The 25173-nt window shown below is 46.3% G+C and overlaps 5 protein-coding genes across 12 annotated transcripts in view; 2 read left to right on the forward strand and 3 right to left on the reverse strand.

The window, feature by feature from the left end:
- Nucleotides 1–10079, forward strand: part of LOC113212305 (ras association domain-containing protein 10-like) — a 16351-nt gene extending 6272 nt beyond the window's left edge. Inside the window, exons 2-6 of the mRNA XM_026430949.2 lie at nucleotides 5734–6048; nucleotides 7345–7586; nucleotides 7672–7851; nucleotides 8196–8562; nucleotides 8646–10079. Coding sequence (XP_026286734.1) covers nucleotides 5797–6048; nucleotides 7345–7586; nucleotides 7672–7851; nucleotides 8196–8562; nucleotides 8646–9011 — 1407 coding nt within the window. The 5' untranslated portion in view covers nucleotides 5734–5796 and the 3' untranslated portion in view covers nucleotides 9012–10079. The remainder of the gene's footprint in view (nucleotides 1–5733; nucleotides 6049–7344; nucleotides 7587–7671; nucleotides 7852–8195; nucleotides 8563–8645) is intronic.
- Nucleotides 10080–10170: 91 nt separating this feature from the next.
- On the reverse strand, nucleotides 10171–11390 carry LOC113212309 (39S ribosomal protein S18a, mitochondrial). The gene is made up of 4 exons (XM_026430957.2): nucleotides 11169–11390; nucleotides 10821–10960; nucleotides 10614–10737; nucleotides 10171–10448 (listed from the first exon to the last, which is right to left on the reverse strand). Exons 1-4 carry the CDS (start codon nucleotides 11275–11277, stop codon nucleotides 10231–10233), a joined length of 591 nt encoding a protein of 196 aa, XP_026286742.1. The 5' UTR covers nucleotides 11278–11390; the 3' UTR covers nucleotides 10171–10230.
- A 129-nt stretch (nucleotides 11391–11519) lies between these two features.
- LOC113212306 (enoyl-CoA delta isomerase 2) lies at nucleotides 11520–13740 on the reverse strand. 5 transcript variants are annotated; one of them, XM_026430951.2, is made up of 8 exons: nucleotides 13370–13458; nucleotides 13208–13269; nucleotides 12964–13081; nucleotides 12705–12880; nucleotides 12502–12622; nucleotides 12326–12415; nucleotides 12102–12242; nucleotides 11520–11998 (listed from the first exon to the last, which is right to left on the reverse strand). In XM_026430951.2, the coding sequence occupies exons 3-8, from the start codon at nucleotides 13051–13053 to the stop codon at nucleotides 11840–11842; spliced, it is 777 nt and encodes a 258-aa protein (XP_026286736.1). In that variant the 5' UTR covers nucleotides 13054–13081; nucleotides 13208–13269; nucleotides 13370–13458; the 3' UTR covers nucleotides 11520–11839. The 5 variants fall into 5 exon arrangements, with proteins under 5 accessions (XP_026286736.1, XP_026286735.1, XP_026286738.1 ...); XM_026430950.2 differs by lacking the exons at nucleotides 13208–13269; nucleotides 13370–13458 and adding an exon at nucleotides 13595–13740; XM_026430953.2 differs by lacking the exon at nucleotides 13208–13269 and having other exon boundaries at nucleotides 13370–13505.
- Nucleotides 13741–13810: 70 nt separating this feature from the next.
- LOC113212304 (proteoglycan 4) lies at nucleotides 13811–24772 on the forward strand. Of its 4 annotated transcripts, none has more exons than XM_026430945.2 (11): nucleotides 13811–13955; nucleotides 15268–15772; nucleotides 15842–16153; nucleotides 16227–16372; nucleotides 16487–16819; nucleotides 16915–18718; nucleotides 20323–20600; nucleotides 20680–20855; nucleotides 20943–21153; nucleotides 21233–21376; nucleotides 22843–24772. In XM_026430945.2, the coding sequence occupies exons 2-11, from the start codon at nucleotides 15397–15399 to the stop codon at nucleotides 23023–23025; spliced, it is 3963 nt and encodes a 1320-aa protein (XP_026286730.1). In that variant the 5' UTR covers nucleotides 13811–13955; nucleotides 15268–15396; the 3' UTR covers nucleotides 23026–24772. The 4 variants fall into 4 exon arrangements, with proteins under 4 accessions (XP_026286730.1, XP_026286731.1, XP_026286733.1 ...); XM_026430946.2 differs by having other exon boundaries at nucleotides 20410–20600; XM_026430948.2 differs by having other exon boundaries at nucleotides 13836–13955; nucleotides 15556–15772.
- LOC113212308 (U-scoloptoxin(11)-Sm2a-like) lies at nucleotides 21461–22613 on the reverse strand. Its single transcript, XM_026430955.2, has 4 exons — nucleotides 22452–22613; nucleotides 22168–22356; nucleotides 21825–22076; nucleotides 21461–21740 (listed from the first exon to the last, which is right to left on the reverse strand). Exons 1-4 carry the CDS (start codon nucleotides 22596–22598, stop codon nucleotides 21561–21563), a joined length of 768 nt encoding a protein of 255 aa, XP_026286740.1. The 5' UTR covers nucleotides 22599–22613; the 3' UTR covers nucleotides 21461–21560.
- Nucleotides 24773–25173: the final 401 nt, after the last annotated feature.

Genomic DNA, 25173 nt, shown 5'->3' on the forward strand with positions numbered 1-25173 from the left:
GGGCGGGAACCCTTTGGGGGCCCAGCCCGCGTGATGCTGCAGGGGGCCGGTCCTCGGTAATCACCGCGTGTACAGTGGTTAGGCCGCGCCACCCCACGCCGCGCCCCGGGACCACCGGGCCACAGGGGGCACCCGGGCGGCACCCAGGGGGCATCCAGGGGGCACCCAGCCGACAGAAGTGGGCCAGGCCGTCTGCCCGTACTGTATGAGCGGGCCGCCGTGCCCGCCACGCCCCGGGTCAGGATATGACACCCTGCCGATGCCTTCTTTGCCTCCTCCCCGCTCCTCCCCTCTTTTCTTTTCCGAATCCTTCCCGATCCTTCCCTGCCGTCGCTCGCTGCTCCGCGAGCGGTCCGAGCCAAATGCCCCCGGGTGGTCTGGACACCGCCCGGTCGAAATGTTGAGTCGTTTCAAATTTGTATACTCTCGCCCGTCTTCCTAAAGTAAAAGTTCCGGCCGGCTCCATTACGTCGGACCACGATCATGATACGGCGGAGAGGGGAGGCGGATCATTTAAGTGTTGTAATGAGTATTGGAGAAAATAACTCTTCCGGGGCGTCAAGATTTCGAAAGTATACGCATAGGATGTAGAATATCCGGGGCTAACGCGGCGTCGGCGATGCCCGAGGGGGGGGGGGGCACCAAACCATGCGCCGCCACGCCCGCCCCGGCCGTGCGTCCAGCCGCAGCAGCGACCCTGACCTCCAGACTCCTCTCCTTCCTTTACTTTTCCCTTCCGGGGCCTTCTTAACTCTCCAAACGCAGCCGCCCAACTTTCTCAAAAATGACGCCCGCGACGGCCGCGTGGCGTGGCGTAGCGGCCGAAAGGCGGCGGCGTGTGGCGTCGGGTTAAAAACCGAGCAAGTCGTCCAAACTTTACCGAATAAATTATTAAGTCTAATCAAAAGCACCGGAGCCGCGGTGACGTCAGACGGCAGGCCCCCGCCGGGATAATTTACTCTCCTTTCCCCGTCATCCATTTTCTTCATTCTTTTTGTTTTAATCCTTCCCGCCGGTGGCGGCGCCGGCACACAAACCACGCCTGCACATCGGGACGTGACTCCGCGCAGTAAACGGGTGTTGTTCACGTCCACCCGCGAGGCTGCGGCGAGGCTGCCCAGAGAGCAACGCGAGAGAAAACACGCGACTTGCTGCGCGCCAAATCGGGCGACATCGGCGTGGCCGGCGGGCGGGGCGGCGGGGCCCAGGCCCAGGACGGGCAAGAGCCGGGGAGGTGGGCCACCCGCGCGCACCACTGCGCACCGGCTGCCTACCCGCGCGCCTGCTGTCGCTGTCCAGGCATCGCTCGTCTCTCTGTCTCTGTCGTTCTCTTTCCGCCCCCCGTCCTCTCTCCCTCCGGCATTTACACCGATAATACCCCGCCCATGGCCCGGCGTGCTTTGTTGCTTTTCGAGCAGTTCCGAGCCATCTACCCATCTACCTATCCCACCCACGTCGCGGCACGGTCGCCCCTGGTCCCCTCCCCCGCTCCTCGGGCCCCGCGGCGGGCACGACTCGCTCGGCCGGCCGGCAAGCTAGACCCCTCCCTTTCCCCCCTCTCTCTCTCTCTCTCCCTCCTCACCCTGCTCTCCTTTTTACCCTTTTCTTCCTGCGTCATGACGTCTACCCCAATATGTCCGTCTGTCTTTCCGCCCAGACCGTATCCGTAGTGGTCAGTCTGTCCCTCTCCATTTCACCCGGCTCCGGACACAGCCTCCCTCGCTCCATCTCGCTTGCTCGCTCTCACGAGATACGCACGATGGTGAGTCACCCAGCATCACACGCACACTGCTCTCTCTCCCTCCTCGACGAGAGAGAGAGAGAGAGAAACCGTAGCCCAACCAACATTTGATTCCAAGGATTGGGACCCGGGCCTTTGCGCTCGGCCCCCATATCGGTCCCTTACTTTCACAAGGCGTCAGATTTAGGCCAGGGCGCATTTGTTTGCTGTGTCTGCAACGCACGGCAAACGTATCCACACAGCGAAAAAAACGAGGGGTGAATAACTCGCCTAAGTGTACACCCCTCACCCCAAATTCAGTTCAATTCAAACTTATTCAAACCAATTCAATTTAATTCAACACCTTTCAGAGGAAATTCAAAAACAGTTCAATCAATTCGATCCAATTCTAGTTAATTCAAGCCAATTCACGTCAATTCACGCTAATTCATTAAAATAAAATCGCTATAATTCAAACCAATTCAATCAATTCCAGCCAATTCAAATTCAATTATTCACAAAATTTGTACACCTGATTCAGGATTTATTCACCCCTCGGAACAAACACGGTCGAAAACATGCAATACATTATTCTGCAGTTTTAGTTGGGACATGGAATGATACGGTCACGAGCAGCTGGGCGCTCCTGAGCTCACGCAGCCTCCTCGTCCCCACGGAGGAGGCGCCGACGTGCACCCCGGGCCGACGGCGGCCGCGCGCGAGCCAATGAATCACGGAGAGGAGGGATATTTTGAAAGCGTTATGGCCCTGCCCGCTCGCCCGGATACCGTAGGGTACCCGGAGCCGCGCCGGATCAAACATAAATATTTTTTCTGTAACGCGTCCAGGGGATTTCTGGCGGTGCTTTGTCACGCTGTGCAAACAGATGCATTTCTCAAGGCGGAGTCCCCACCTCCCCTTCTCTCCCGTGGGTCGGCGCAGGCGTAGCGCGGACCGTTCTGGCACTGGCCCGTATCACGCATGCACAAACGCACACGCAAACACACACGGACACACGCACACATACACACACACACGACCTCTACATCTCTCTCTGTCGCACACAACACTCACACATGCGCATACAACATATATACATGGAGCGCCGCGGCGAGCGAGAGGTGCAAACGAAAACCGCTGCGTTGGTCCCTGCAGCATGTTTCCTTATACGGAGGAGGACGCTGCCGCCCCCGCCCGCCCGCTCCTTCCGCTGCGAGCCGTTTTCGGGACCACAAAGTCGGATCAACACGTCTAGGGATGATGAATGGCTGGCGCGCCCCGCCGGCGGAGCGCGAGGCGCGAGCGAGGTCCGGAACGGCGGGGCGGCGCGGGGCGAGGCGAGGCGCCGCAGCCTATTGCACGGCACCGCGAACCACGCCAGGGTTCAGGCCGCGTCGGTCGCCCGTTGGTAAACCCCGCCGGTCACCCCGCCGGTCACCCCGTCGGTCGCACGCTGGTGACGTGACGGACGGTCCCCCGTGCTGCCCTGCCGGCCCTGCCCTGCACGACGTTCCCAGGAGGAGGCTGGCTGCACGGCGGTGACGCGCGGCGGGACAATGGTCATTGTTGGCACACCGCAGGCATGGACCGGGGGGGGGGGGGCAAGCAACATCAATAACGCGTGAATGAGGGTTAATTCCGCGGCCGCGGGACGGGTGCCTCGCCGCGGCACCACACCAGCGCCATTGGCTCCAGTCCGACCCGACCACAGGAACGCCCCGCCCCGCCGCTGCGCGCCCGAGCCTGATTCGGTCCGGGGTCAGGGCGGGACGGGGTTGGGCCAGGTTATGATATGCAGGGAGTGACTAAGTGAGTGTTAACAAGAGAGTGCGTGTGGGAAGGAGCGCCTTTGTGGCCGGCGCCGAGGGGTCCCGCCGGGGTCGGGCCGGCACTCAAGGGGTCGGGGCATGGGCAGCGCATAGGGCTGGAGGGGCATTCCTAAACGTGGGACCGGGCTCCGCCGGGCTCGGTGAGACCCCCCCGTGGTCAGTGCTGGTGAGCTGGCCGAGCTCCGGCCCCACCCCCGAGAGGGTCGTGCTGGCCCGTGCTCGCCCCGGGCGGGACCCCGCCCGCTGGGCGCCCAAGGCGCGGCGGCTCAACAAATAGGTGGCCGGGATGCCGATCGAATGAGAAATCAACACGTCCAGGGCGGGCGGGGCGAGCGGCGGCGGCGGCGGCGTCTAGGGGTCGGCGGCGAACAATTATAGGGAGTTAAGAGCGGCGCGGCCGAGCGCGGCCTGTGGTCCGGCCGGGCTGCGTCATCTCCGGGTCCCCGGGCCGCAGTCGCAGCACAAAGGCACGACACGGCTAAACTAGATTCAACTCTCTTGTTGCACTTGATGATGAGCTAAACCGTCTAGTGCATCATCGTGACCTTCCTGAGCATTGTGCAGACACCGGGCGGGCTTAAACACACACGGGTGACCGCACCGCAGCCGCACGGTATGTGTGGAAGGCTGTACTTAGCGGAACGCACGCACGCGGCCGGCCTGTGCAACAAAGTAGGGGAGCCCAGGGGAGCGGGCGCGGTGTCACCCGGACGGTGGACTTGGCGTGCGCGGCGCGCTGCGAGGCAAGGCTGTCGGTCGCCGGCCTGCCTGCACGCAGGGTGGGCCGCGGCCACGCAAGCAAGCCGAGCCAGCAGCCGAGCCCCGCGCAACCGCGGCGCATGACACCGCGGCCACACGGCGCCTCTAGCGTGGCGCCCGGGCCCGCCCAGCACCTGTACGACGGCCGTCTCCCTCAGCGCAACCGGTTGGGTGGAAGAAGTAGGCCCGGGGTGCGCGGGGCGGCCTGCATGCCGAGAGTCTTCCGCCGGTATCACTGCCGCGGGGCGCTCTAGGGCTCGCGGTGCAACGGCCGCTCGCTGGGCTCGGGCTGCCTCCCCCTCCGATAAAGCTCGCTAATACGCCCCCGCCCCGCCCCGCCCGGCCGCAGCGTCCAACTGCCGAAGCTAATTATTATTTCTTTGGATTTCCCGCCGCTCGGCCGGTTGCCGCGCGCCGCGCACCGACCTGCCAGCCAATGCTGGCCAATTAGCACGGAACGAGCGGACGTGGAGGTGATGTGATGTGATTCCAACCAACCTCCTCTGTCCGGGGCGGGGCGGGGCGGGGTCGGGGCGCTACCAACCAATCGCGCTGAATAATAAGGGGTTGGCACCTCGGCGAAGCTAACCGAGGAAGGCAACGAGGGGAGGAACGTCCCGGTCAGCGTCCGGCGGCGCGGACCCGTAGAGCTGGAGCTCGCCGACGACCGCCCTGCGCGCCACCTCATCACGACCTCGGCCTCGGTGCAGCACATGACCCTCCCCGACGGCGAACTGACCCTGTGCATGCGCCTTGCCTGGCGTTGCCCCGCCCCGCACGGCGCGGCCGACAAACGTGTAAACGACGTGAGAAAATCGGTATGGTATGGGCTGCCTCCTGGGATGGGTGGGGGAGGAGGGAGCGAGGGAGTGGTCAAGCCGTGGCCAGTACTGAGCGCGGTGCGGGCGGAACCCCCTGTTCATTCAGTGCGGGCCTGGCGGGGCGGGGCGGGGCGGGGCGGGCCGTGGCGGGGCATGCGGAACACTGATTGCTTTGTTTGCCCGGGGCGCTCGTTTCGGCTCGGCTCGGCTCCTTTAAGCCCCGGCGATGCTCCGCTCGTATCTCTCGTTCAGACCTACAATTGATCATGAAAGGCTCCTCTCATTACAGGCCGGCTTGACCTTTGAGCCTCAAAGTGTGCAACTCCGCTCCTCACATTTTTTTTACACGTCCGCGTCATCTGCTTTGAACTTATCGACCCCGAAAAATCGCAAGCCGGCGTTGCATCACGTCTGCATCATAGCCTTAATGTTGCACGCAGAGAAATGTTTTTTCTTTGTTACTGTGAAAATAAAGCATGCACGATGTGAATTCCAGAGTTGGCAAACACGCCTCTTCCTATCTAACTCCGGAAACATTATTTGTGTCTTAATGATTGTTTCTATTTTAACCATGACTAAAGATGTCCTTTCTCATCTGTTGCAGGTGGAGAGCAGCGGGGCGTGGCGCGGCGCGGCGGGGCAGGCGGGGCCATGCCCTGATCGGGCCATGACTGCCGAGTTGCCCGTGTGGGTGTTTGGCCGGTGCCGTTGGGTGAGCGGGGTGTGCCGGCGCACAACATGCCAGGATGTGCTGGAGGCGGTGCTGACCGCCCCCACCCCCGCCCCCGCGGACCAGGACCCCGCGCCGGGGGCGGGGCCGGCGGGGCCAGGGGGTCACTTCGACCCGGCAGCCTATGTCATCGTGGAGCGATGGAAGGGCGTGGAGCGCAGGCTAGACGGCCGCGTGCGCATCCTCAAGGTAAGCATCACCAAAGTACTGCACAAATTTGGTCAGCCAGTGAGGAGTTTTTACGAGAAAGGAAATAAGGACTCTCGCGACCAGCCTGCGACCACCTGTGCTTGGCCGAGGCTTTGTGACGTCCGGGAGCAGATGATATTCCTGGTCTTTTCGTACAATATCTCATTCCAAAATAAAGTCCGAAACTCCGCAAAATTTGTTAAGAAACCATTAAGCTGATGAAGTTTTACAATTTTTCACTAAACGAACAGTTTGACCTTTTATTCTTCACACTTCGCACTAGTACCGAGTAGGCCACAGACCACCTCAACACTGTTTCATGGGAAGTAGTTGTCTGAACAGACATCAAGCGAAGAGTTCGCGAGGCCGAGCGCGGTCTTATGGCTGTGTGACTACGACTGGCATAAAGGCAGCATAGGTCTTAGCGGCGCATACCACGTAAATACAATAAAAACTCGGCGCATCTTTTACAGCGAGATTCAGGGCTAGTCAAAACCGAAGCGTGAGAACGTTGAAAGGGTTAACAACCCGGACTCGACCCTCTCTCTGAGGCCCGGCCGGCCGCCCCGCTGGCCTACAGCAGGCAGCCGGGGCCGGTCTGGGCATCACAGGTGTGAACAGGGAGGTTAGCAACACACTGGGCTCTTTGACGTATGCCTACTCACCTACTCACCACCTGATGAAACTGCTGTGATGACTGAAGTTCAGCTCGGGATTGATGATTCAATAATGCAGCACATCAGGAATATGCTGGGAGAGATTTGAATAATGCATTGTTCGGGCATGTCACGTTCGGTAAATGTCGATAGACAGATCTATCGGTGATAATTGCAATCAGACACACTAGTTAGTAAACTGAAGCACTAATAAGGTGATAATACGCACGACCGGCATTCGGGCATTCGACCGGCACGAACACGCACGTACCACACGCACTGACAGTGTTGCCAGATTCGAAGAGGGCAGTTGCGGACCGCCGGAGCTCAAAATGCGGATTTGGGGATTCAAATGCGGAAAAAGGGCTTTTTGATCGAAATTACATGAGGAGTAGAGAACAAAAAATGCGGATTTTGGCCAAAAATCAAATGCGGATTGCGGATAGCCGTCCAAAATTGCGGTACAAAATGCGGAAATACGGACGGCTGGTAACACTGCGCACTGAACAAACCAAAAACAACAACAAGCGCCAGCAATAGCAAAACACAAACAGCGACAGCAGCGCCAACGGCGGGCGCGCGGAGAACTAGACGTTTAAACTCAGTTAATGTCAGTAACACTTGTCCTCTCACCTTGCAGGTGTGGTCCGCATGGGGCGAGGCGCAGAGCGAGGTGCAGTTGCAGGTGCGCCGGGTGTCGGAGAAGGGCGCAGGCCGCCACGGCTCCTCGGCGAGCTCCAGGAGGCACCGCAAGCGCTCGGGCACCAAGGGGCGGCCCGGCCAGCGGCCCAGCCCCACCGTCAAGCAGCATGACCAGGAGGAGGTGCACCGGCTCATGAGGCTCATCCTCGCGCAGGGCGAGACCATCGCCGGCCAGCTCAGGTACGGCGCTTGCCATCTCCAACGAGGTAAAACGGCACGACGACGGGGCTCCTCGGCTCATCCGCGTTCGTTCACTGCTTTTCAGACGGCTACGCGAACGCGAAGCGCAGATCGAGCGGCTGGAGACCGAGGCGCACCGTGAGAGGGTGGCGCAGCACGGCAAGGACTACGTGCTGGCCGCGTACCTCCGGGACACCGAGGACGGCGATGAGCTCGCCAAGCACGCCCAGGACACGCCCAGGACGAGCAGGCACCAACCCGGCAGGTAAGGCACGGCAGTAGCAAGCGCCAGGATCCCATGTAGCAAAGCTCGAGTTACTTTGATCATTTTGGGCGCATTGGTGTGCCAAACGGCTTTGCTACCTAGGGCGTTCAGAAGAAGGCCAATACTTACGAAAAACTCACTATGAAGTACTTTAAGAATTTTGGCGACATGGAAGTCACGGGTGGAAACTTTCTGCCTTCATTTTGACTTTGACAGTTACTCGCCGTCACGGTCAAAAACTGCATGGAGTCGAAACTACTCCATGGTGTGTTTTTCGTGTTTTAGGGGATGATGCAACTTTCTCGAGTTGAACAATTAATCAAAGAATCGGCCCATTTTTCTAGGCCGGCGGGAGCCCTTCGACCGAGGCAACTGGTGGCGGAGGACGATTTGGAGCACTTCGCCGACGAGTCGGACGCGGAGCAGGAGGGCGCCGCGGCCATGGCGGCGGAGAGCGCGGGCGCCCTACCCCGCGAACCTCCGGAGACGCCCCTCCGCTCCCCGGAGCAGCCGCCCGAGGCCGCCGTCGACGAGGAGGACCTGCGCGCGCAGATCGCGCTGTGGGAGAAGGTGGTGAAGGTGAACAAGCGCCTGGAGCAGCAGGAGGAGCGGCTGGTGCGCCTCTACGTGGGGTTCCGGCGGAGCGCCCCGGACGGGCTGGCCGTAGACGACCGCGACCAGGTGCGGACTTCCCTCGCGCGGCTGCAGCAGGTGGGTGTTCGAGTGGCAGAGCAGAGCGGCGCGCTGCGCGTCCACATCGACAGATACACTAACGCATACTGTTTGTTTCGTAGGACATCGAGGACGGGCGTAGAAGTTTACAGTCCAACGCCGACTTGCTCACGGAAACAGAAGCCCTCCTGGACGCCAAACGGCGACTCCTTCGCCGACTACTGGCCGAGATGGAGGCGGCGGAGCTGGACACGGCGCGCTTGATGGCGGTCAGGGATGCGGCGCGGGACGCCACCTTGGCGGACACGGCGCCTGCCCTCGTAGCCACCCCCATCCCCGTACCGTGCAGCAGCCAGCTGAGCCAGCTGCCGCTCACACAGTCCCAGCCAATCAAGGGCCACGATAACGACTCCAACTCTGACACGGGGCTGAGCTCGTTGCACTCCAGCAGCGAGGAGGGGGTCTACATCCTCGACACCCTTGTCTGAAGTCATCGCCCTGGTCGTCACACCACACCGTTACCATTAATAAATGTAGATCTACCTGGGGCATGAAGGCAGAGGGCCAGAGGGGTGGTCCTTGTTATTTTAATTCTTCCCTGTCAAATGAAGAGTGAGACTGCCTCACTCCGGTGGCATTTTTCCTTGCAATCCTATTGCTTGACTATGTTGCTGTGATAGTGATATGTGATGTAGACTCACTCTTCATTGAACAAGTGTAACTGACAGCACTGCCTATTTATTTATTTAAATATTTAAACCTATTTTACCAAGAACTGGGTAACATGGTTACTCTGGTTTTGCTCTGAAGTACAATAGTAATAAGATGTGCTGGTCACCTCTATGTGTGTTCAGCTCACAAATATATAAATTTAGTTGAGTTGCACAGAAAATGTGCAAATATGTCTTAACATAATGTCAAATTTACAGTGACATTCACTGAAAATGATTACCAGTCATACTAAAAATGGTCACCGTGGCAAGAATTTTATTACAGTAGTAAGTAAAGTTGAAATATGCATGTGGTGACAAATGTTTATTCCAAAGATGCCACATTTGGCAAATGAGATGCAACTTTAAGATACTAAATTAGATGTAACACTCAAGTCTCAAAGAATGACAGTGACTTAATCAAGGTAAACTCTGCTGTTCTTGTTCTGATTTCTGGTATTGAAGAAAGTATTCCTAAACTTCACATGTTACACCATGGGCTCTTGAAAAAGAACTCAGACTAGATCAAATTAATTCTTGGAATTGGAAATCTAGAATCAGAAAACTATCTCCCTGCACCTTGGCAATACTTATGCAACAAGCTTTTAATATACAGAGTTCTGTTTGCACTCAGTTAATTAATGCAATGCATTTGGACTTTCAAGAACAAAATCAAATAACTAAAATTTGACAAGTACTACCTATTTTGTATTTATGTAAATAGTAGATATAAGAGAAATGATTTCAGCCAAGGACTTCTTGGAAGTTAATGGTGCCTAGTCAAACAGATGTTTTGTACAAATGATATGAAAATAAAACAATTACCAAGTTTGGACAATCAGCTCACTTTCCAGTCGCGACTTTACTGATTATCATTTTCCCATGATGCTAAATGACAACAAACCAATTATATTTTATACAAAAACATAAAACTCAATTGATCAGTGCAAAAAAGGGATTTATATTACATAAAATTAGACAAGATTGGATAACAAAACTACTTTCTTCTTTCTTGTCTCTGTTTCCTAAGCATTTCCTCATGAGCATCCTTTTCTGCCTTAGCCAGTCTATAAGCTTCTTCAAATTCTCTATTTTTCTGTAGAGCGTATTCTGATCCAGATGACGGTATTTCATCTTCGTCATAATATGTATTGAATTTCCTCCAACCCTTCTGATACTCCGGAACGGGTTCACGAAGTAGCGAGTTGATCAAGCCTAAATATTTAAAAAACACAAAAACAGATTATTATAAACAAGCACTGATTTTTCTTGCACCGGATACAAACACAGCAAACTCATGAAAGCTACCACAATCGATAGCATCCTAAAAATTGTTTTTAATTATTGCTTTTGAATTTTAAAATAATAATAGATAGTTACCAGCTCGAGTAGCCATCTCAGCCAAATACTTCATTTTTCGCTGCTGCCAACGACACAAGCCAGTTATATTCCTCGGATATAATTTAGCATTGTGGTCCAAAAATTGCTTAATAATGAGAATGTCCTGAAAATTAATAATTTAATAATTTTAGAGGACCTAAGGTGAAACAAATTTGAAACGAGAATGGAAATTTGAAAGATGCTTACAGTGTGTTTCACATCCAGACCTAAGGCACACAATGGGCAGGCTCCTTTTTCATTGTCTGTCTTTACCAAAAGTCCTTCACGGGGAGATTTGATATTGACGCCCTCAATTATGAGAGTATCACCTTCTTGTTTTTCTCGGACTGAAAGATGAATAAAAGCAGAAGTAAACACCAGGGATCAGGAATAAAAAGTACACAACATTTTTAAAGAGATTATCAACACGGATGGTAGAGATGAATTAGTGACAATATATTTAATGAAAATACTGTCACGAAGTACGAAGGTACAATACTAAATAAAATATTTCTACAACTAAAGAAAAATAGGTTAAGTTAAAAATGCACTCACTCTCTTTTAAGGACAACCACGCAGAGACTCCAAAACTGCGCGTAGTTGATTTGATAACATGATGTGAACTAATAAAACTTCGTAATGATATTGACACAACCCTCAGCATTTTCTTGGGCGAAATTGACGAATAGAGAATGCAAAGCTCTGCTTCTCGTTCTTGTATTTGTGTGTTGTTCCTGCGACTCCTGCCTGGAGTCTGGGGAGTGGGGAGTCCTGCCCGCAACAAGACCCTCAGCGAGGCTACTAACCCGTTTCCGGCAACAGCAACGCGCTCTGTTCGAAGCACCAAGGTCCACCTTGCGTTCACTGTCCACTACAGAGAATGGACGGACAGAGCAATAAATGTCATTCTTCCCAATAAGAAAATATTTTTATTGTTTTGATGAACATTGATAACAAAAATTACAAACATATGATAGGTCAAATAAAATTGTGACACATTATGTACAATTGTCTCACATAGAATATCATAAAAATATGCATATAGTAATGGAAGTTAAAAGAAAAGAAGAAATACCTGTAATTTGATTGTGATGTACTGGAATACAGGGCCCAGACAAGGAACTCTGACTTGGAAGTCTTTACCTTAGGTTTCGATTGTTTTATTCTCATTGCTTGCATTGCTGATGCTGATGGTCAGACGGCCATTGCTTCATTGCTTTTATCACTCACAACTTACTGCGTTTTTGCGAGAAAAATTTCACGACAGCATTCATACAGTCTTCTGATTGCCAGCGCTCCATTAATTGTTCACATTCCTTTTGATTTGCTACTGTAAGGGCAGCATGATCTTGTGAACGAAGAAGCCTCTTGCTGTATATGAGAGACTAAACAAAAAAATGTTTACATTAAAATTGGGAGTGTTTTAGTACACTTACAATTGCGCAGTTGTAAGTGTACTCAAAGCATGCTTTATTGATTTTCACTTACTTTAGTTGGTAACTGAGCAATGCTATAAATCTTATCCCAAACGGCACTCCCTTCCTCAGGGCCATAAAGCTCCGATACAAAGCCCCATTCCAATGCTTCATTAGCAGTAAGTTTTTTACCAAAATGTAGAACCTGAGCTGCCTGTTTGTTCAAATGGAAAGTCAGTAGAGAGACAATTTACATTTAAAATCAGTAATTCAACTCAAGATGAGGATGGAGCTTACTCTTGTACTGCCCATTATTTTCGGGAATGTATAGGATGAGCAACCTTCAGGGGTTAGACCCAATGCGATGAACGGAGTAGAAAATGTAGCCTGTGTAACACAAACAAAGTTTTTTTTAAACTCTTTGCATATAATACTTAACAGAGAAGTTGAAAATAAGGGCTTTAACCCCTTACTGTTTTAGATGAGTAGATCAAATCAAACAATGCAAGAGTTGTTGTGGCCAACCCCACAGCTGGACCATTGACAACAGCAATTAATATCTTTGGAAAGTCGATAAATGTTTGAACGTAAGCCCTAAAAGTATCAAATTACATACTATCAAACAAAAAGCGAACAGAGAAAGAGTGATATGTAATCCCAATAAATAATAACTGACTGTAAGTTCTTAGCTGACTCTTTGACTATTTTTTCTAAATTGTTGCCATCCCACTGGAGATAACCATTAAGGTCGTTACCACTACAATAGTAGTCTCCAGTTCCCGTCATTACTGTTACAACAACATTATCATCTAATGCACCAGCCTGTAAGGCCTTAGGTATTTCTGCGTACATCTGTAAAAAAATCACAAAAATTAAAATGCTATCGAAAAACTTTGATGACCAAGACATAAGATTTTATTTTACACATGACGTACATCAGTATTTATGGCATTACGTTTCTCAGGACGGTTCAAGCGAATAATTTGAACTCCGTTCTTTACTGATACTGCCAAAGTCCTATACATGATTGCTTATTATTATGAAGTTCTGTACCTAAAAAGGAAAAGATCATATTAATTAGAGGAATGGCTAATAAACCACTATTTTCATTTGAAACAATGTCACTCATTAAAATTTCAATGAAAGAAAGGCGAAAAGAAAGGTCTGAATTGCATTTACATAAAATATTTGCAAGTCAGCTTATCCAGTTTTGCAATTTTCACCACTCAAAATAAAGTAACCTGTTGATTGCAAGAAAAGTATCAAAAATACTAATACATATAATTTAATTAAATGTTTAACTTTGCAAAAAACTTCAAATCAACAAGAGGTGAGAATTACATGTAACTCTTCAGGTGGGTAGTAAAGTGCACCTTATCTCGAGAGACCACTGTTTTTCCCTGATAAACAAAACCCCCGTATACACTCACTTTACTTCTACAGCGGGGAAGGTGCGACTCTAAACAGTTCGGAATATTCAAACGAAAGAGGGAGACTTCAAGCATGGTCAAACTAATGAAGCTGAGCATTAAAAAATTTCAGACACACTGATTAGAAATAACTTACTGTATTTAAAATTTTCAATTCTTTTATTGCGGTTTCGAAGTTCGAGTCAAGATGTGTACAGCAGGGAGGGCTTCAGCAGACCGGATATTTATCCTTTTCAGTACCAAAATGCAAAAAGAAAATAACGAATCGAAATATTGGCGGCATACTCACTTACAACAGTTTAGCTAACACTACAAGTGTTTTTCTGTTGAACCTCTCAATTCTGTTTGCTTATTTGTTCTTTACTAACATTCTATTCGGATAAAAGTAACACTTATTTTGTGTATGTTGTTGGCTAAAGCGGTGTAGCATGGGTTACGAAATGGAGTAACGCATTCTGCATGCGCAGAAGAGTTGACCGACACCAAGACATTTAAAGGTAATTTTGAGTTTGTTTGAAATTAAGCAAGTGTAGTACTCGACAAATGTTGTGAAAAAGAGTTCAGAGAATACGATGGTTCCATATTCGAGCTATTTTTCATTAGGAACTCGGTGAAATGTTGTTAGATTATGATGGTCTAATCGGTTCGTCTTGCAGCCTAAAAAGTAGGCCTTGAGAACTTTGTTGATGACGGATGAGAAGTAGGTTAGATGGGTAATTTATCTCGTTTTCGGATGTGGTATTGTCCAGGGGAGCCTTTGCCTATTTTCAAAGCAAGTCTTGAGACGAAAAAACGGTCCGTCTCCAATATTCTCTCATCAGGTGATGGTCCGTGACGTAGCCATGTTTAAGGTGCATCTATTTACTGACTGAAAACTCTATCGTTAATTCGACCTTAGTTTACTTTATTCATTACTTGTTGAATTTTTTGTAATGCCATTTATCAAGTTTGTGCATCAGTGCCCTGAGCTTGACGTACTGCTCAATATAATCCGTACCGACTTTATCCGGGGTTATGTTGCACCAGCGCAGTGTTCTTGGTGCATCGCGTACCTGTCAGAGAGATGCACTTTACTGCATTAGTGTTACTCCTACACCAATTTTTTATGAACTGAAAGAACCACTTTTAATTTTTTGTCTCTGTATCTCGTGTTTGCGAGCTTCAGTTTACTTGCACCTGTGTTGTTTTGTAATAATTTTAGTGTTTGTGTGTTCTATTCCATCCCCCTCTCTTTACTTCATACATGAATGCCTTTTCACGCTGTATTGCTTTGTTTTTGTTTTCGGTCATAGGCATTTAAGCATCATTATAATATCATTTATGACAATGTTTTTAATACTGTGCTGCCATGTCCACGTAATTTTCTGCCCTAGTTCAGTGGTTTTGCTGACTGCTCACGTGAGCAGTTACCGAAGCACTTGATTTCATTTACTCCAATCAGTAGTGTAAATCTATCAGTTGTAGCATCTCATTTGTATATACATAGTTTTTGATGTTTAACTTTCATCTCTTTTCATATGAGTTCAGTGAAAGAAGTATTTTGAATCAAACCAGTCTCAAGAGCTTATGTGAAAAATGATCTTTTCTTGTGACTAAATCAACAAGTCCCAATTCTTTAATTATTCAATCGACTTCTGATATTGCTTTGCACTGTGTTTTAGCTGTTTATTGTCAATTGCATGTCTTTGAAATGTCTATGTCATAGTTGGTTTTTATTGATTGATTGATTTATTATTTTCTTCATGGTATTTTTAGCACCCACCTCCTTTTCCTCATTTAACCTTTTTCCTGTTTTGTTTTTGTTTGCAGTTTCTTTTGGATTCAGTGGGCTTTTTTATCACACCAAGCTTTCATAGTTTTGAGACTTCTTAGCTATGTTTTTGTGCCTATCTGGCAGAGCTTAGCAAAGGTGTAGCGTTGCACATTGCACAATCAGCCATGGAACAAATGGAGCAAGTGGGGACCTCGGGGCTGCCACCCCTTCTGCCATCGGTGCCGGTTCCTGTACCGGTTGCTGATTCAGAGCAAAGTGTAGATCAAGTTGTGGAGCAAGATTTATGTAGTCTGACAGAACTGGTTCCTGTACGTTCGAAACAGCACACCTCTGCTTCAGACCGGATATTGGCAGTTGAAGAAGAGGAACTAGTGGATGACCCTTTGGAGGAACAACTAGAGGAAGAGATGCAGGAGGATCCATCGCCATCTGTTCAAAAAATTGGTCAAACTTTGATGGAAATTGTTGTCAGTAAGTTTGATACATCTGAACTTTCACAAGAGGATCCTCACCCTGATAATGAAGAAGATCTGAACCCAGGTTAGAGTCTTGAATAAGTGCTCGCTCACTGTCTTTTGTTCAAGTTTTATTTACAATTTATTGTTACAGATGTACCACTTGAATTACCATCAGAAACCTCAGACACAAATTCAGAAGTTCGCCCTGACACCCCATCAGATGGGAGGTCCCAATCAAGCACTCCAACATTCCAAGTTCCTCCACATTTGCTTGGTAGGACTGTTGAAAATCCACAATCTGACATTCCTCCTGGAAGACGCACTCAGAAGCCTCGACTTGGTGTGAGAGTCCCATATCGAAACCTTACCAGCCAAATTGTAACTCAAAATGAGATTGCACAGGAAATATTTGAACGTACCCAAAAGAAACACCCTGAAATGGTGCAGGGTATGGTGCCAAAAGGTGAGATAAATTTACCTATCATGCCTTATGTTCTACCTGGTTTACAGTCTAAAGAGTTATTTTCCTTTTCTAGGAGGCATAGCTAACTCTGATTTATTTACACGGAAATTGACTCAGCGCTTAGCAAGTTCAATTACCGCTCCTACTGCTAAACCGAAGACTGCTATTGTTCCTGAGTCCATTGGTACTCTGAAAGCTCTGCTTCCAAACCATCCAAAGGTATCTAACCTGTTGAGTTTAAATGCTCTGTGTTTTCTCATTTTCCTCCTTTTGATTCCCAAGGCAAAATATTTGCAATTTACTTTATTTTTAATTTATTGTCATGTTCTCCAGCAACCTGGTGCTGCTGCTGCAGCCATAGTTGATGGTGTTCGACTTTCACCTGGCTTCACATACAACGAGAAGGACAAAGCTATGGATGATGCGGAATTACTCTCTATTCTTGAAGGAGATGGTGATCCACTTTGGCTGCCTGATAAATTACTCCGTAAACCAGAAAGCTCTCAAACAGGCTCTTCACCTACACCTCCTGCAACAAATGCAATGCCAGTTCTTACTCCCCCTCCACCCCCTAAACTTGATCCAGAGGTGGAAAAGACTCTTGCCTTAAAGCAATTAATGGAACTTCCTACTGCCTTTCCCCCTAAGAAACCTGAGAAGAAAGCTGTGAGTTGAACAATTTTTCTTTCTCTGTATTTTTTATATCTATCTCTAAATATCTCTTACAAAATATTTCACTTATTTGTGTTTTTTTCTTTTAGGAGTCTAAGCGTAGTCGAAGAAGAAGTGGGAAAGCTAAGCAAGATGGTGGGGAGAATGAAGAAGGTGTTGTAGTGCCGCTCGCCACACCAGAGACTGGAAGTGTCAACCAACTTGCTGTTGAAGAAAATGGTGGTAATGCTGAAAATGCTCCTCCTGTTACTACTCCAGCTCCACCTGCCAAAAAAGCAGTATCAAGCAGGAAAAGAAAAATGACACCCGAGGTTGCTGCTGTTTTGAAGAAACCTAGGGTATCTAAGAAAGCTGAAGCAGCAGCCAAAAATGAAACAAATGCAAAAGTCGATCCTAAGGCGGAAGTTCTTGGTAAACTTGACGCTGCTGAAAGTGTGGCTAATGGCAAGGCAAAGGGAGGAAAATCTGCTACTCCAACTCCTCCTGTTGAGTCTAATAAAAAGAAAGTTGGTGGTAACAAGAAAGCAACACCCCAATCAAAGACTGAACCTGAACCTGTGGTAACAAATGGAAATACTGAGACCACCATCAAGAAGAAATCAGTAAAGAAAGCTGGAAAACGAAAACCAGGAGACACTACTCCCAAAAAGCCTGCTGTCAAAACAACACCGACCAAGACTGTGAAATCTCCCAAGGTTGCCAATAAAATGTCTAGTGCTACAGCCAACAAGTCTCAAGTACCACCACAATCACCAAAGCCACAAAAGTCAACAGAACTGATCACTGAGGCTGAGGAAGTTTCAGAACCACCCAAAGACCTGTCGATGGAAGTGGTGGAAGAAGAACCAGCACCCATCTTAGAGCCACCGCAAGAACCTGTGGAGAAGGAGAAGGAGCCACAGTCTCAAACACCTCAAAAGAAAGCAACACGCATTAATAGAGAGCTTGAACATCTATTGGGTGATGAAGGTGCTGTTAACATGCTGTATGCTGTGGAGGGTCACAAACGCAAGGGATCTAAAGACCTTGCTCTTAAGGCTCGTCTTGTAAAGACAGCTGTTATGCGGCTCAGCTCAAGTCCTCAGGGTCACATGCCTCTTGCTTTGCGGGCCAGACGCAGTTTAAATGTAACTGAACCACCTAAGCTTGTGAAGATGAGTGGAAGTCGCAAACAAAGACATCATTCTTCTGAATCTTTGGACTCTATGAGATCACCTCCTTATTTGACACCAGTTGAAAACGTTTCATCTCAAGTATTCCCTCAACGGCAAAAGTTGACTGCCGACGATTCTCGTATTATCCGCCGCCATTCAACCAGCAGCTCGTATTCGAGTCCTGATGTAAGCCCCCGTCGAGCGAGTGTTGAAGATGGTAGTGCTCAGAATGCTCCAGGAACATCTGGTAGCCCTAGAAAGAAGGGAGTACCAATCTTTGTTCGGGATAAGGCCAGAAACCTGACATATGATGGTATGAAAAAACCTAAAGTTGTGAATCCAGTTGCTTTTGATTCAGTACTTTTGAAAGAACAATTGCTTGAGCTGAGCAAGAAACCAAATCTCTTACCAAACCCAGCTGCTATTAAGACTAAGGATCTCAGAAAACTAAGTGAGGTGAATGGAAGAGTTAAAACAGAATTATTAAAAAAGATGAAGAAGGGACTTGATTCTTCTTCTGCAATTGCAAAGAAGGTCATCAAACTTCAAAGAGCCCAACTTTTGGCAGAGAGGAAGGCTGCAGAAGAAATTGCCAAAGCTCAAAAGGTTGCAGAAGAACTGAGACAAGTTCAGAAAGAGGTGGATGATCTAGCCGTGGAAGATGAGTTACCCATTACACCAGTTGTCATCAAACAGGAGGGCAAAAAGAACTCTGCCCCTCAGAGCCCTGATGCAGCAAGTAAGTTCATTCCTTTTAAAAATGTTTTATCTTTGAAACCGGTGGAAATTATTATGAGGGTAATCTAATCTTTAGCAAAATTCAAATGAGATGAATTGGAATAAAATAAAATTAGGACTTGTGCAAAACTTTTAAGAAATGGGTGAAAACACTTTGAAAGCAAATATTATTTTTCCTAGCTTGTAAATATATTACAAGCACACCATGAAGTTGTGACTATTGTCTCAAGAAATATTAAAACCAAAAAGTTATTTTAGGAAGCAATCTAGTTAAACATCTTCGTATGGCTTCCTGAATCCATCTTTTCGGCCCTAACATAGTGACAAGATAGATGGTTAAATGAATTCCTAGTAATGGTGGCAACAACTTTGTGGTACACTTTTACTTTTTATGAGCTGGTTAAATTTTGATTATTTGCTTTATCACTCTTTTGTTAAAATTTTCACAGCAGTCCCCAGTGAGTTGTTTATATACGCTACGTTGAATGGTAAATCATGTTCCTTTCAGCAGTTTCCTTTTCTTGGGGTGGGCTTTGGCATTTGCAAAATACTTAATGGGTGTCCTAGGTATCCTAAATTGAGCCACATATTTCTCTCCTCATGTTGATAAGCGCTCCCTTGCGGACTGACTGTAAGTTGAATCATCTACTTGACGGATTTCTAGAGCTCAGCCAAGCTGTGTGAAAATAAATTCTTCTACCTACATCAGTTTACTTCAACCACTCTTGGTCATGAGCTCTAGCCTCCAGAAGTATTACTTAATTCACATATTGCCACTGTATTGGCATGAAGTAAATCATATTATTTTGCATGGCTTAGATGTTTTAAATTCAATGGCTGTGTCTCTTAAAAGACTTTTTTATTTTTTTATTTTCAATTTCATATTTGAACATTAACAGTAATCACTTTTTGAGACAAGCATGCCAAAGATTTTGTACTTGGTACTTCAAACTTGTAATCATTCTCTTTTCACCGTTTTGTGTGTTACTTAGTAAAGCATGAAAGACTTGCATGTTGTTTCGACTTAGTAGACATTTTGGATTATGTTGAGGCTAAACTATAATTTTGTTCCTTTTGTCTTGCTCATAAGTAGCTTGCTCTCACTATGCACTTGCCTAGCCTCAACTACTAAAAGCAAAACTTTATGAAATAAATTACAATGCTTAACTTACAAATGTTTATTGATAGTTAACATTTGCTATCTATGTACTTAATTTAGAGTGGCTGGTATATTGTAATTTTATTTGCAGAGTTGTGTTGTTTTTTTTTACCCATGACAAGCACTCACAACTGCTATGTTAAAGCACATCGCCTTATTAGACAAGCTGATGCTAGTTTAAACTTTGACTCAGCTTGTGTCCATACTTTGCCTGTAGAGATGAAAAGTGTTTATAATTTACCCTGAAAATTCCATAGTCTGAAAACTTTGTTGTTCAAGGTCATTTATCTTGATTTTTCTCATCTCAAATAAGCATTTGCTATGTATTTGGTAAAACTCAAAACGAGGTGTTGTGTCTCTAGCATGGTTGTAGTAGAAATGTACTTGTTGTTGCTTTGCTGTGGCTGTTTTGGTTTGGAAGTGGCAATATGTGATTTATTTTGCAGGCGAGGCGTGCAAGTGCACTTATGGTGCTTGTTTGGCCAGCTGTGCCCGCTGCGTTACGGGACCCCTATTTTGTGTGTCTCCGACAGGCTACTCCAACCTGCTGAAGAGTCTTCATCCTAAGGGGAAGAAGAGTCATGAGGAAAGACAGCGAGCTACTGCCAGACACTGTGCTGGCACCTACAACTACAAAGAAATCACCGTACGCCGTTATGATAATGTGGTTCATGTGATTCTTGCACCAGTTTCGACCAAAATGAGCAGTTCGTTGAACATTCAGGTATCGGAAACTTCCAAAAAATGTATTATTGGTGTATACTATAAGTTATTGTTTTATTGAGGCATTATTTTCATTTTAGGTTCTACGTGAACTACGTGATGCCTTGCAACAAGTGCGCAAAGATGATCAGTGCAAAGTGGTTTTATTAACATCATCTGGATCAATTTTCTGTCAAGGAATTGATGTATCTGGCCTCATTCAAAGTAACAATGAAAAGAGAAAAACAGCTGCATTTGAAATGTCCCTGGCTCTTAAGTATGATTGATCTTCTTGATGAGGACATGTTACCTTAATTTGCTGATATTGTACATTAACACTTTATTTTACTCTACTGTCTTACAGGGATTTCCTGAAATGTATTGCTCACTTCCCCAAACCAGTAGTTGCGGGTGTGCAGGGAGCAGCAGTTGGCCTTGGTGTTACAATGCTTCCTCTATTTGACATGGTGTTTGCCAGTGACAAAGCAACTTTCCACACTCCTTATGCTCAAATGGGACAAGTACCTGATGGTGGAGCTACACTCACGCTTCCATATATGCTTGGGCATACTGCTGTTAGTAGAATTTTGGAAGTTATCCATAATCTCTCATTGCAACATATTTGTCTCAATCTTGAAATTCTTTCTTCTGCAGACAAGTGAGCTGCTTCTAAATTGCCGCAAACTCACGGCAAATGAAGCTTTGAAATGTGGCCTTGTAACTAGAGTTCTCTGGCCTGATAGATTCATGGAGGAACTAATCCCAATAGTCAAGAGTATTGCTCAGCAATCAGCCCAGGTATGTAAATTCCAATGTGCCTTCCCGGCTTTGCTTCGTGGCATTACGGTGTTTTGTTTTGCAGTGTTTCATTGTAGAAAAGTGTAGACTCTCTCTCTTTCTAGTTTTTATTAGTTACTATTCTTTCACAAGCTATATTTTATGACATATCTCACAGTACATGCTTATAAATTCCGCGTTAAAACTACTGCGGGTAACAGAATGCTTGATAAGCTTCTCCATCATACAACAACTCGTCAACCATGACCAAAGTCCTGTCTGTGTTAAGACAGAGGTGTCCTGTGGGACATGAGCAATTGTAGTATACCGAAAAATAATCTGCCCTAATGTTACCACAAAATTCATAGCTGGAACACTTCTCCATCTGAAATCAGAATTTTGATTAAATGCTAGATTTCCAAGGAGAAATTTTGACAAATCTGGAATCTGTTGTATTCCTTTGACTTACTGGTTTACATTTGTAATGAGTGATAACTGTTGCAGTTCCTTTTTCTGGACTTTGAATAATTTGTCTTTGAGGTAGTTCTTCCCACACAAACGAAATGGGACAGAAGCATGACACATTTACTGATAACTTTTTTTCCTCATCAACTGCCGGAGTTAGATCGATATCTTTCATCCCTGATGAAGCTGTCGTTGTCACAGTGAGCGCAGGCTTTCTCTGGCTACACTCGGGAAGGTCACGCACTTCATCACAGAACTGTAACATAAATTTTGACTTTTAGTACGTCTTCTACTCAAGTTTTGCCTTACTAGCTGTGATTTAACAGTATTTTTGCTATGATCCAAACCTTAAGTTGGCTTCTACTGTCGAGATGTATAGTATTGTTATCTGGATTATCAGTCCATACCCAAGGACATTCTATCCTTCGCAAGCATCGGCACAACCTCTTCACAATCGTTTTCCTCCAGAAACGGTTATGCAACACACTACAAACGGCATTTGGTGGGCATATTGGCAGATCTCTCTCACTGACTGCCTATAGAATATCAGAATAAACCCATATATACATATCTACTACTCCATTTGTAATGAAGAAAAAACTAGAAAATAAGCTTTTGTTGCAATACATACTGGACCAGGGTATTCAAAGTGTGCATTGAGAGATTCATCATTAAAAGATGCAAAGCACCGTCCGCTTAAAAAGAGAATAACACAAAAAATCAACACTTTCACAAGAGCTTTCATGTGCATCCTGCCTTCTTCCTGCATGGTGCTCATCTGGCTGGTATTCTTAGAACGTGGTTAGTCCTGTTCTCCCAGCAGCCCAACAGCAAAATGTAAACAAGACATGCTGAAGTTTACAAACATCTCACACACAAGCACTGCAATTTAGGTTTAGTTTTCTCAACTTTTCTCATGTGTATTGTTCTTTGTGATACTGTATAGGTATTATAGATAATTTTTTTCTTTGTTTTAAACACACAATTTTATTTGTTGTATTTATTATCTCTTTTTTTTCCAGTCCATGGAGGCTACCAAAGCACTTTTACGGCATGGTCTACGTACCAAGTTTGATGCTGCTTTGGAATCAGAAACTCATCTTCTTGTGGAACATTGGACAAGCAAAGAGTGTCAGTTATCATTTCAGGGCATGGTTGAAAGTGGAGCAGTTACTCTTCAACGACAACGCGCGACAGATGCCTAAGACCTCATTCTGCAACTCTTATCATATGACTAGGTTGTGTGATGCCAAATATTCATTGTGAACAAGTGGTTCAGAAAGTTTAATCATAAGCTGTCCTCTGAACTGCAATCAGCATAATTCACGCGGGCGTTTCCTTCCATTTTTTTTTTTTTAAAGAAAAGTTTTCCAACTCTCCTTTTTAGTTATATTTGTCATTCTTTGTTTATTTTGTTATAGATATTTTCTGTTACATCTCATGTAAAACTACAATCAATCATGTTACTTCGTCAGTTTCAGTGCAGTCATGTGTTGCTTTCTGTCATTCTTAACAAATAACTTTTTTGAAACAGTTCAAAATGAGAACCACTTTGCCTATAATACATTTAGTAGGTAGGAAAAGTTGTCCCTCTGGAAAGATCAATAAACTAGTCTAGAATCAAGGAGAGGAGGAATGTATGTATTGTACATATATATATCAAGAAGTAAAACTATTGTGTCCCAGCTAAAAGAAAAATTTGGACTGTGTAGACATGCTAGTAATGGACTGTTATTCATTTCCTGTTGTACCATAAGAATTCTATCAAAAGTTTACTTGAAATTGTATATAAGATGTTATAGAAATTTCAGTTGTTGCACTATATTTAGTCTAAATTTCTTTATTGGTGTGTTGAAATTTTACTCCTTTTATTTGGTACAGAGTTTAAAACTGTGCATATCTTCTTTGAATCAAGTAAGCAAAGAGCTTTTAAAGCTAGAATTTGCTGCTCATTTTTGTTTGGTTTATCTTCAGCCGAGCCAAGACCAGAGCTCACATGCAACCATTACCATTACTTTTATGTAGTAATATTGCTGAGTGGTTGCCATCTATTTCTAATTTTAGAAGATATTAGAACAATTGTGCTGAACAGAGGGTATTATAATCGAAGTGAGGTGAGGTTATGCAGTCTTCAAAACCAGGAAAGCAGTTGTACTGGACAGACTTTTAAATTGATAAGGGTATTAATGTAAGCCTTTCATTACTAGAAAGTTATTTTGGTAGATGTATAAATTCAGAGTATATAGAAAGTTGACAATCTTTTTTTTCTTTCTTTGTGCAATGTTCTTGTGACTGATGGAGAGTTTTTTATTTCTTGTTTTTATTATTTCAAGAACATTCTGAATTGTTATTCATTTAGGTAGGCATGACTTGCAAGCTTGCTGATCTCTACTGGCTTAAGAAAGGGGGAAAAATTGGACCATATGCCAAGAGTGTAGGCTGCAAGAAGATTTGGTCTTGTATTATTTTATTCAACTCTTCTGCCTCTTATTTCATAGCTCTAAGTGTTCTCTTGTCATTCGCCTTGTGGGCCTTTCACATGTTTTATCATTATTGATGTGCCTTTCCCATGTGTTAGCGAAATTTTGTGCCTTTCCTGTTGTCTGTTATCGTGTGTCTGTTCATTGTGCATTTTGTTAGTTACATATATAAATGCACAGTAAAATCAATTATGTTTTAAATCTTAATTACTGTAGCAGTTATATCTGATTTCAATAGTTATTTCTTATGGTCAAAATTAGAGTCAATGTATTGATTCACTTAAAAGTTTGTTTCGCACAATGAATCTTTGTTGTATTATTGCATGTACAGTATATGCTTCATTGCATGTGAACCCGGCACCCCCTCAATATCTGTGAAAATATCACATGTAGAGCATAAGATGAGCCTTTACTTATGCTGTACATAAAAGCATTACAAATAAAGTTGTAATATGTGGATTCCTATCTGAAACATGAAGCAATTATTTATTCTCTGAAGGAGACGCGGTCCGCAAGCCTCTTCTGGAAAGATGCTTTACGGAGCTCTGTCCGCTAGATGTTGTGATTGTGGAAGACGCTCGTTGTTTGCGCATCTCATTGGCGAGGCAACACACAGCTGTGCGTGCACCGGGTCGAGGCGAGCGAGGGTCGGGTCGGGTCGGGTCGGATAATTCAATCACCCACACGGTCGTCTCCGCCCCCGCCTCGACCCCGCATCCCCACACATACTACCAAGCACGCCAGATGACTTCCATGCTTTCATCCGACCTTCCCGACGCGCGTTCAACTAACTCCACGACAGTAAATTAAGCCCAGGTCCCTCACCGTGGACAGCAACTACTTGAGAGAGCTGGACTACCACACTCGACATTA

The sequence above is a fragment of the Frankliniella occidentalis genome, unplaced genomic scaffold (genome assembly GCF_000697945.3).
Source record: "Frankliniella occidentalis isolate FOCC.00 unplaced genomic scaffold, Focc_3.1 Scaffold100, whole genome shotgun sequence".
In the NCBI taxonomy this organism is placed as follows: Eukaryota; Metazoa; Arthropoda; class Insecta; order Thysanoptera; family Thripidae; genus Frankliniella; species Frankliniella occidentalis.